At 41.0% G+C, this 12,336-nt stretch overlaps 1 protein-coding gene across 1 annotated transcript; it reads right to left on the bottom strand.

Annotated features, from left to right (window-relative positions):
• Window positions 1-320: 320 nt before the first annotated feature.
• LOC136577609 (uncharacterized) lies at window positions 321-4,174 on the bottom strand. The gene is made up of 4 exons (XM_066577532.1): window positions 4,121-4,174; window positions 3,083-3,135; window positions 1,644-1,729; window positions 321-1,561 (listed from the first exon to the last, which is right to left on the bottom strand). Exons 2-4 carry the CDS (start codon window positions 3,120-3,122, stop codon window positions 1,133-1,135), a joined length of 555 nt encoding a protein of 184 aa, XP_066433629.1. The 5' UTR covers window positions 3,123-3,135; window positions 4,121-4,174; the 3' UTR covers window positions 321-1,132.
• Window positions 4,175-12,336: the final 8,162 nt, after the last annotated feature.

Genomic DNA, 12,336 nt, shown 5'->3' with positions numbered 1-12,336 from the left:
CAATTATCAAATTCCTGGCTGATATTAGATTATAAACCTTATTAACACTATTATATTATGATTTTAAGATTATTATTACTTTGTTTACAATGACTAATTTTACATTATTATTACTTATATGCCAATACAACTATTATTACACTATTATTAGTTATATGCTAATACTATTATTATTACACTATTATTAGTTATATGCTAATACTATTATTATTACACTACTATTAGTTATATGCTAATACTATTATTATTACACTATTATTAGTTATATGCTAATACTACTACTATTCCACTATTACTAATATTACACTATAAGTAACCCTAAAACTTTAGATCCAGAAGAAGGCGAAAAAACCCTGGACACATTCAGCCAATTGGTGACCAGGGAAAAATTCCTTCTTGACCCCGAGAAAAGGCGATCGGTCCTGGAACCCCGGATCAAAGCCTCTAAAGTAATTCACAAATACCTGGCTGCTATATAATAAACCTTATAAGTATTATATCCTTTTAGGATTATTACTATTGCTCCTAATTACTAGAATTACACTATTATCTGTATACTAACACTATTAATACTATGATAATAATATTACACTATAAGTAATCCTAAAACTTTAGATCCAGAAGAAGGCGAAAAAACCCTGGACACATTCAGCCAATTGGTGACCAGAAAAAAATTCCTTCTTGACCCCGAGAAAAGGCGATCGGTCCTAGAACCCCGGATCAAAGCCTCTAAAAGAATTTACAACATTTATGATTTCCTGTTATATTATTTAACCTACATCTAATATTATTACATTGTTTATACAGAAGGTATTTTTTAGCATTACACTATTATTACATTAGTACTACACTATTAGTAATATTACACTAACCCTAACACTACAGTTATTGATCCAGAAGAAGGCGAAAAAACCCTGGACACATTCAGCCAATTGGTGACCAGGGAAAAATTCCTTCTTGACCCCGGGAAAAGGCAATCGGTCCTAGAACCCCGGATCAAATCCCTTCCTACTATTATTGCTGATCTTATTATTTTTATTATTCTACTATTAATTTATTATTGTTACTATAATTACTATTCTAAGGATTATTATTATATTATTATTACTATTGCTGATGGTACTGCAATAGTTCAGAGGAGGAGGGTTCTTCGCAGGATCGTCCACATGATGTTCCTCTTGTCCCACATGCGGGGGCTGTCGTGGCGGATGGAGTGCTGCCTGATCCTGCTTCTTCTCAGTGACCGGTCCTGAATCCCTCTCAGTGGGTCAGATGGAACCTCACTGTTGGATTCCCGGTCCTCTTCTTCCTCATCTTCAGGATCTTCTTCCTCTCTTTCCTCCTTCTTTTCCTCTACTTCCTCATCCTGAATGTTCTCATTTTCTTCCTCTCTTTCCGTCTCCTCTTCTTCCTCATCTTCATCATCCAGCCCTTCACATAGCATGCGAGCGATGGCTGCTCTGGCTCGCAGTACCAACTCTGCCTTTGTTGGTCTTGGTCTGATGATTTCACGAGTTGGCCGATATGGTCTCTGGGCTTCAGGGTTTGTTGGCATGAGGCGCTTAAAAGAGAGTGGATCAGTAAATTGTGTGCTCAGGTGACTACATATATACATGTCCATGATAGCTGGCACATTTACTCACCTCCTTCTTAAAGAGAGGGGACGGGAGGAGTTGCATACATTTCGTCACCAGTCGGAACTCCTCCGCCGACGTGACGCTGGCATAAGCTGAAGAGAGAGAACAAGCAGATAATGAGCTCAATCATGAATGTAGAGGAAGAGGCACAAACTGACCAATATATGTAACCTGCTCACTGCTCAGAGTAGGACGTATAAAGGTCAGTTAGCAGCCATCCGTTCTATCTCCACCCTGATCTCCCATCTTCATGGTACCAGGAACATGTATCCAAGTACACGGCTGAAGAGTCACCTCTGGAATTCAATGTACCTGGCTTTCCTGCACCCAGGGCAAAGTTTCAGCTAACTGCCCAGCCGTGTGTCTAAATACTCTGGTCAAGGTTGACTTGCTTGTTGCTGTCCCCCTGGTTTCCCCATAAACCTGGGATCCGCAACCTGGGGTTGCAGATCTACAACTCCCAGCATGCCATGGCAGCCTATAGCTGTGAGTGCGTGGAACTACAACTCCCAGCATACCATGGCAGCCTATAGCTGTGAGTGCATGCTTAGAGTTGTAGTTACAATATTCCAGGAGAACCATAGGTATAGACCGCTCTTATAGAAAGACCTCTCGACTAGGGGAGCACAACACCTACTACATGGTCACCTGTTTCAATATCCAAACCCATCGCAATTACCGATCCCCAGGACAATATGCTTTAGAGAAGTGGTTGTCCAGATGGGCCACCTCTTACAACCTGAGCTCACCACTAAGGTCAAGTTCACAACTGCTGTGTGCCTTGTGTCCACTCTGCATCATTCAGATATAAATGTGCCAAACATATCCATCAGGATCCACTCACCCAACAGAGACCAAAAGAGCCTCCCTTCGGCCTCTGTTGGGTCAGTATATCTCAGTAGCATTTTTGAAGCATGGAATAGCATATTAGATAACACGATTCAATATTCACACGTATACAAGAGGAAAATATATATACCACTCTGTATATGTCTAATAAATTGGGAGCCTCTAAGCAACATATCCCAGGGTACTCCTACACATTGGAAGGTATTCCAGCCTTCCATCAGTGGTTTATGTCGGAAACCAATATACCAGCAGGACATTTGACTATATATACACACTATCTAATGTACAAACCCATAGACATGGCTACACAACAAGACATAAACCAAAAAAGAAAGACGCCTATCGCACCATAATATAAAACCATATCTTTATTGTAAATCACAAATTCATGAATAAAAATGTTTAACCCATATAAGGGGGCGCCCCAGACGAAGGCAGCTGTTGGGCCTAAACACGTTGGGTGTACCCTGGTCCCTCTTGCTTGGGTTAATTATTTTGCCCCCTGCCTACCCATTGTCCCGGCCCTGGGAGAGCTATCCCTAATGGCAGATGAGGAAGACAATGAAGAGTCATCAATACAATGTGAAGAGTGCTACCTGATCCAAATCCGAAGCTGCTGGGCTCTGTAGTCCACATTGTCTCTGATAATCTGCATCACATGCAAAGCACAACGAAAAAAGTGGTGAGAAAAGTTCTCGTAAAAGTCTTCCAATACATTATATGGTACAGTAATTGGTATCAGTGAAATGTACAATATGTAGCGCAAAAAAAACAAGTCCTCATGCAGATATGTCAACTAGGGAAAAAAACTACAAAAAACCTGAACGTTACAACTCTTGGAAGGGGGAGACATAAAACATGAAAAGGCAAATAATGGCTGTGTCCACAAGGGGTTAAAGATGGGTTCCTGCTCTGTAAGACTGAGTGACCCTGTATTACATGATGCCCAGTTATTTATATGAGCATCATGTAGTACTACATTACTCCTGCTGGGGGCAGTCACCTGGTGATAGCTGCAGAATCCATGTAATCAACTGATCGCCAGCAGGTCTGCGCTATTAAAGGAGGGAAGCCAGTGAATGGCACTAGGGGGCGCTATCCTCATACAATGCTGGTCCCAGTCATTTTAGTATACAGGACCCTGCTGCTGCCAGTAGTTCTGAATAGGCAAGCTCAATGACAATTGATAGCGCCCCCAGAAGTTTGGAGAAAGTGACTGCGACCTCCTATGCACAGCACATCTTAATATGCGACCCCACAAAATAAGCCTTGTACACATATTAATATCCGTTCATTATATAACCGCCCCGGCTCCACCCACAAGTACTTATACTGGAGACGTCTTTGGGTTACACTACAGGGATATAATACAATGGAGTCAGCAGAAATTTCTAGAACTCTGAATTAAAGGGGTTGTGCCAAGTTATAAAGAGCCCCCTCTCCACAGGATCCACAGGAGGGGGTAACTTTATGATCAGCGGGGGTCCGACTGCTGGGAAACCCACCGATCCCGAGAACACAGTTCTGGTCAGTCCCTGGGTGAATGGAGCCATCGACCCCCCCACTGATAATTTGGGATAACTTTATGCCTTGGCACAACCCCATAGAACATAGAAGAGACATCATTCCATTACCTGAAATCACGCAGAAACGTGCGGCTGTCCGTCGTCACTCACTGCTGAGCTCTAACAGACTGAGCACAAGTGACAGTTGGAAGACTTTCAAACAGCAATGCTGCGATCCTATTGGTCGGTCACTGATGCTGTCGCCATGGTGACAGATGTAGCTGCAGATTCACTATATGGATATCCTTATATCACGGTGTGAGATGTGACGCCGTAGAGCTGAAGTGACGCCATTATTCTGCTTCTGGCCACATTCACACAACATTTAGGAACATTACTTAATCTTTCAGTTTTATTAGTTTTTCCCCTAAATGATGGAAAATGCCTTATCTGCAGTATTTCTACTATAGAATAAAAAGGTCATGTTTTATCTTGGTGCTCCTGTGCACAGGGTCACATTTAATGCTTTAACTATTAGAGATTTTCTGGGTTTCTGTTTTTTTCACCCCCTCGTTCCAAGAGCTAGAACTTCTTTTAAACCATGTCTTTGCCCGTCGGCAGCCATCGAGCGCTGGTTTGGTTTCGCAGGACAAGTTGTAGTTTTTATGGTACCAGTTAATGTGCCGTATAATATATACATTTTAAATGGGGTGAAATCGAAAAAAATGCATACATGCCATTTTTCGGGGGGTGCTATTGTGGTGTAAATGGTGACTTAATGACATTACCTTCATCCTGTATGCCGCCACCGTTACCAGGATTCTAGATTTAGAGTTTTTTTCATTTTTTTACTTCTTAGGGAAAAAAAATAAAAACTTTTTTAAAAAAAGGAAAACGCTTTCTGTAGTTCTATTCGGAGCCCCCCGACACCTTTACTTTTCCGTAAAGACTTGAAAAAGGCTGCGGGGACAGCCGAAACGTTGGCATCAAGCCCTGGTGTGGCTTCAATAAAGGTGACATTCTTTTAACTCTATACATCCAGGTATTTGGGTGCCCTGTTTTACGGCTCCAATATATTATTTCTTGCTTCACTCTTCCGGCGATGGGGTGTGAGGACTTGTTTCTGCAGAGCGAGCCCTAGTTTGTAATGCCATCATTTTGAGTACAGACTTTTCATCCCTTTTTATTTACTTTTATTGTGCAGTGGGGTGACCAGAAATGCGATGTTGGCATTATGTACTTCTGTTTTTTGACAGTGCTTCATAAATAGTGTGATACTAAGGCTGGCTGTCCACCGGTGAGTTGTCATTGCGAGAGCCGCGGCGATAAATCACCTGTGGACCTGGCAGGACACGCTTTCCATCGGCTAACTATGGAATGCAAAGCCCGACGTCTACGAGCGGAGAATCATTGCGATTCTCCACCCGCGGACCAAAATCGCGGCATACTGCGATTTGCCACGGTAAGCCTATCTGTCAGTGCTCCCCCCTCCTCTCTTATGTGGAATATTGCTAGCGATATTCCATCATGGCCGTGGACAACGGCCTTAGAAAGTTCAGGCTTTTTCAGATGCGGTAATGACAAATATGTATGTTTTTTTATAATTTCGTGGAAAAATAAAAAAAGGATATTTCTAAATCCCCCCCCCCCCTTTTTTTAAATTTTACTTAAATGATATACTTTTTTAGTGTTCTTAGGGGACATGAACTTTTATTTGATCACCTCTACAATATACTGCAATACTCCAGTATTGCAGTATATTGTATTTTTACATTCACATATTAGGGCCTGCCATAGGCAAAGATTAATATGATTAACCCTTTTCCCATGCACAACCCCTTTCCAATGCACTTACATAACAAACTGTCAACCTGGTGTCAGAGGCAGAAGAGACAGACCTGTAATAGATGCTTCGGCTCACACTGATTTCAGTGAAAGTGAAGCTAGTTATGACACTGTCCTCTCCTATGATGATGTTTGGCCTAGTGAATTGACAGTGGGCTGGGCAATCAGTGCATCATGGTGATGCCAGGCGGCTGGTCCCAAGTGATTACTTATTGATAACCTATCATGGGGATACGTCATCAATAGTTTTTCACCTGGAAAGCCCCTTTAAGTATTTGCATTCTGCAGGCGGATGTCTCTTATGCGTGTCTGACAATTTCTGCACACAGTGCCTGTTTTTCCTGCATGAGGGTCTCCATGAACGGACCAGTGCTGTGTGCTTCCCCCCAGGTTAAAACTTGGCAGCCAGCCCCAAGTGTCCTTCTAATGTAATGGAAACGCCTTTGACCAGTGTGTATGGCTGTTGTAGCAGAACAATGCCAGTAGAGGGAGCTCTTGAGAACCATACTAGTTTGCAATGAATCCCGTAAGTGTCACGCTGCCGTTAGTCATTAAGAAAATATCCAAATCTGACAAATACTGAGGCTCTAATATCAACAACCTGGAGGCATTCCTGTGTGAATGGCATCCTAGAGATCGCTTGAGGATCTTCATAGGTACATCTAGATTTCTCCACGGCTAATGAGTCATGTGACCACAATGCACAGCTTGGACTTTTGAATGGAATAGTTGCTACTAGTAGATTCTTCTTGTATAGCCGCTTCTCGATTGGTCTGTGAATGGGAGATGAGATGTATTAAAGCTAGAGCATTGAAAAAGCAGATGATCAGCCCACAGCAACCAGATCGGTACTTACTGTATGGAGGACTTTTCCCCCTTGGAAGGGTTGTTATAGGCAACGGCTCCATTATTTATTTCAATGGTTTTGATGAAAATCTTTTTTTACATCACTGATTTAATTTATTATCATTTCTGCTCAGCCACAGTGGATACACACACCCAAACCTGCATGTGTAGCTATATCCCAGGCCATCCAACAGGGGGCAGTGAAGGCTGCAAATTATTTTATACATCAATCTGAATGTTTTTTACACTACAGGTATGGGGGATATATGTTTGATTGGTGGGGGTCTCCCACTTATTATAAAAACAGGGTCCTATGCAACTCTTAAATGAGTGAAGCAGCACTCCAGCAACTGCTGGAGACTGCTGAGCACCTGTACTTCACTATGTTCGGTAGTCACATTAAAATAAATACTGCCCACTAAGTGGAAAAATATAATTACTATAATACTGCCCCCTATGTACAAGAATATAGCTACTATAATATTGCCCCCTATGTACAAGAATATAACTAATATAATACTGCCCCGTATGTACAAGAATAATTACTATAATACTGCCCCCTATGTACAAGAATATAACTACTATAATACTGCCCCCTATATACAAGAATATAACTACTATAATACTGATCCCTATGTACAAGAATATAACTACTATAATACTGCCCCTTTGTACAAGAATAATTGCTATAATACTGCTCCTATGTACAAGAATAGAACTACTATAATACTGTCCTCTATGTACAAGAATATAACTACTATAATATTGCCCCCTATGTAGAAGAATATAACTACCATAATACTGCCCCTACGTACAGGGATATAACTACTATAATACTACTCCTATGTACAAGAATAGAACTACTATAATACTGCCCCTATGTACAAGAATATAACTACTATAATACTGTCTCCTACAAAGAAGAATATAACTACTATAATACTGCCCCCTATGTACAAGAATATAACTACTATAATACTGTCTCCTACATACAAGAATATAACTACTATAATACTGCCCCCTATGAACAAGAAAATAACTACTATAATACTGCCCCCTATGTACAAGAATATAACTACTATAATACTGCCCCCTATGTACAAGAATATAACTACTATAATACTGCCCCCTATGTACACGAATATAACTGCTATTATACTGCCCGCTATGTACAAGAATATAACTACTATAATACTGCCTCCTATGCACAAGAATATAACTACTATAATACTAACTCCTATGTACAAGAATATAATTACTATAATACTGCCTTCTATGTACAAGAATATAGCTACTATAATACTGCCCCTATGTACAAGAATATAACTACTATAATACTGCCTCCTATGTACAAGAATATAACAACTATAATACTGCCCCTATGTACAAGAATATAACTAATATAATACTACCCCTATGTACAAGAATATAACAACTATAATACTGCTCCCCTATGTATAAGAATATAACTGCTATAATACTGCCACCTATGTACAAGAATATAAATACTATAATACTGCCCCCTATGTACAAATATAGAACTGCTATAATACTGCCACCGATATACAAGAATATAAGTACTATAATACTGCCTCCTATGTACAAGAATAGAGCTGCTATAATACTGTCTCCGATATACAAGAATATAAGTACTATAATACTGCCTCCTAAATACAAGAATAGAACTGCCATAATACTGCCCCTACGTACAGGGATATAACTACTATAATACTACTCCTATGTACAAGAATAGAACTACTATAATACTGCCGCCTATGTACGAGAATATAACTACCATAATACTGCCCCCTATGTACAAGAATATAACTACTATAATACTGCTCCTATGTACAAGAATATAACTACTCTAATACTGCTCCTATGTACAAGTATATAACTACTATAATACTTTCCCCCTATGTACAAGAATATAACTACTATAATACTGCCTCCTATGTACAAGAATATAACTACTATAATACTGCCTCCTATGTACAAGAATATTACTACTATAATACTGTCCCCCTATTTACAAGAATATAACTACTATAATACTGCTCCCTATGTACAAGAATATAACTACTATAATACTGCCTCCATATACAAGAATATAACGACTATAATACTGCATCCTATGTACAAGAATATAACTACTATAATACTGCCTCCTATGTACAAGAATATAACTACTATAATACTGCCCCCTATGTACAAGAATATAACAACTATAATACGGCCTCCTATGTACAATATAACTACTATAATACTGCCTCCTATGTACAAGAATATAACTACTATAATACTGCCTCCTATGTACAAGAATATAACTACTATAATACTGCCCCCTATGTACAAGAATATAACTACTTTAATACTGCCTCCCATGTACAAGAATATAACTACTATAATACTGCCTCCTATGTACAAGAATATAACTACTATAATACTGCTTCTATGTACAAGAATATAACTACTATTATACTGCCCCTATGTACAAGAATATAACTACTATAATACTGCCTCCATGTACAAGAATATAACTACTATAATACTGCCTCCTATGTACAAGAATATAACTACTGTAATACTGTCTCCCATGTACAAGAATATAACTACTATAATACTGCCTCCATATACAAGAATATAACTACTATAATACTGCCTCCTATGTCCAAGAATATAACTACTATAATACTGCCTCCTATGTACAAGAATATAACAACTATAATACTGCCTCCTATGTACAAGAATATAACTACTATAATACTGCCTCCTATGTACAAGAATATAACTACTATAATACTGCCTCCTATGTACAAGAATATAACTACTATAATACTGCCCCCTATGTACAAGAATATAACCACTATAATACTGCCTCCTATGTACAAGAATATAACTACTATAATACTGCTCCTATGTACAAGAATATAACTACTATTATACTGCCCCTATGTACAAGAATATAACTACTATAATACTGCCTCCTATGTACAAGAATATAACTACTATAATACTGCCTCCTATGTACAAGAATATAACTACTATAATACTGCCCCCTATATACAAGAATATAACTACTATAATACTGCCCCCTATGTACAAGAATATAACTACTATAATACTGCCTCCATATACAAGAATATAACTACTATAATACTGCCCCTGTGTACAAGAATATAACTACTATAATACTGCCCCCTATGTACAAGAATATAACTACTATAATACTGTCCCCCTATGTACAAGAATATAACTACTATAATACTGCCCCTATGTACAATAATATAACTTCTATAATACTGCCTCCTATGTACAAGAATATAACTACTGTAATACTGTCTCCCATGTACAAGAATATAACTACTATAATACTGCCTCCATATACAAGAATATAACTACTATAATACTGCATCCTATGTACAAGAATATAACTACTATAATACTGCCCCCTATGTACAAGGATATAACTAATATAATACTGCCTCCTATGTCCAAGAATATAACTACTATAATACTGACTCCTATGTACAAGAATATAATTACTATAATACTGCCCCCTATGTACAAGGATATAACTAATATAATACTGCCTCCTATGTCCAAGAATATAACTACTATAATACGGACTCCTATGTACAAGAATATAATTACTATAATACTGCCGCCTATGTACAAGAATATAGCTACTATAATACTGCCCCTATGTACAAGAATATAACTACTATAATACTGCCTCCTATGTACAAGAATATAACAACTATAATACTGCCCCTATGTACAAGAATATAACTAATATAATACTGCCCCCTATGTACAAGAATATAACTCCTATAATACTGCCCCCTATGTACAAGAATATAACTACTATAATACTGCCTCCATATACAAGAATATAACTACTATAATACTGCCCCTGTGTACAAGAATATAACTACTATAATACTGTCCCCCTATGTACAAGAATATAACTCCTATAATACTGCCCCCTATGTACAAGAATATAACTACTATAATACTGCCTCCATATACAAGAATATAACTACTATAATACTGCCCCTGTGTACAAGAATATAACTACTATAATACTGCCCCCTATGTACAAGAATATAACTACTATAATACTGCCTCCTATGTACAAGAATATAACTACTATAATACTGCCTCCTATGTATAAGAATATAACTACTATAATACTGCCCCCCTATGTACAAGAATATAACTACTATAATACTGCCCCCTATGTACAAGAATATAACTACTATAATGCATTAAAAACCCCATTGATTTACATTGGACCAGTCAGACCTGCGTTTTTCACAGACATATTACATGCATGTAAAAACCCACCGCATGTCTTGTGTTGGTGTGTAATACGCATCATTACAATCTGTGGGTGCAGTAATTAGTGAATGTGCATGTTATATTACCTCATGGACTCACCTGAATACGGCTGCACATTCACCCCCCATTTCTGTGGGTCCAAGCTGTAGGCTTCCAAAGCCCTCTTCTGGCACAGCCTCTCCAACTCATCCACGTGCTCCGTGCCGCCATAGTACCTGTCAGAGTAGAGGCAGGAGAGAACATGACCATCGGCTTTTTGGTGTCCTAGTGTAGTATAGCGCCCCCCGCCGGGGTAGAGGCCAACCTTCTCCCCCCCTTTCTGACACCACCTGACCGCCGGGGTAGCGGCTGACCTCCCGCTGACAACCCATGTGCACCAGGACAGAGGCTGAACTGTCCCCCTTTCCCCAACAACCCCCGTCTGCCAGGGCAGAGGCCGAACATTCGACAACCCCCCATCTGCCAGGTTTGAGGCCGAACTGCTCCCTCCCTCGACAACCCCCGTCCGCCGGGGCAGAGGCCGAACTCCCCCTCCCCCCCCCCCCCCCTGACAAACCCGGTCCGCCAGGGCAGAGGCCATATTCACCCTCTCCCCCTAACCGCAGAGGTCCGAACCCTCACACGACAACCCCTGTCGGCTGGGGCAAAGGCCAAACTCCCCCTCTGCGACAACCTCGTCTACCGGGGCAGGGGCCAAACTACCCCCGACAATCCCCGTCTGCCGGGGCAGGGGCCGAAGAACCCCCCCCACACACACACACCTTGAACACCCCTGTTCGCCGGGGCTGAGGCTGAACTCCCTCCTTCGTCCCCCCCCCAACAACAACCGTCCGCCAGGGCAGAGGCAGAACCCCCCAGTCCCCCCGACAACCACCGTCTGACGGGGCAGCGGCCGAACACCCCCTCTTCCCCCTCCCTGACAACCCCCCGTCCGCGGTGCAGGGGCCAAAGTGACAACCATTCCCCCCCAGACAACCCCCGTCCACAGGGGCAGAGGCCGAACTCCCCCTCTCCCCCGACAACTCCCATCCGCAGGGGCAGAGGCCGACCTCCCCCCGACAACCCCCGTCCGCCGGGACAGAGACAGCGGTGAGGTTACTGACAGATGAAGCCACAAGCCCCGGTCCCCCATTGCTGCCATTACAGGGGGTGAGACCGCGGCGGTCACTGAGAAGCATCTAATTATATTAACCCCCTCCTCCCCGGTGTTATATGTGGTCTTATCCTTCACATGTGAATACCGCCTCACGTGACCCCACTGACAGCCAACTTTATATCACAGCGCGACCTGCCCGCGCACCCCTCAGTGC

Source organism: Eleutherodactylus coqui, chromosome 8 (assembly GCF_035609145.1).
Source record: "Eleutherodactylus coqui strain aEleCoq1 chromosome 8, aEleCoq1.hap1, whole genome shotgun sequence".
In the NCBI taxonomy this organism is placed as follows: Eukaryota; Metazoa; Chordata; class Amphibia; order Anura; family Eleutherodactylidae; genus Eleutherodactylus; species Eleutherodactylus coqui.
The sequence above is the reverse complement of the archived record's forward strand: the minus strand, read 5'-3'. Positions and strand labels throughout refer to the sequence as shown.

What these genes read in the sequence shown, in the direction of transcription:
- LOC136577609 (XM_066577532.1), bottom strand. Translation starts at nt 3,122, where the DNA reads ATGTGGACTACAGAGCCCAGCAGCTTCGGATTTGGATCAG. An exon ending in CAGCTTCGGATTTGGATCAG is followed by an intron (nt 1,730 to 3,082) that starts GTAGCACTCTTC and finishes CTCTCTCTTCAG; the next exon opens with CTTATGCCAGCGTCACGTCG. An exon ending in CCCCTCTCTTTAAGAAGGAG is followed by an intron (nt 1,562 to 1,643) that starts GTGAGTAAATGT and finishes CTCTCTTTTAAG; the next exon opens with CGCCTCATGCCAACAAACCC.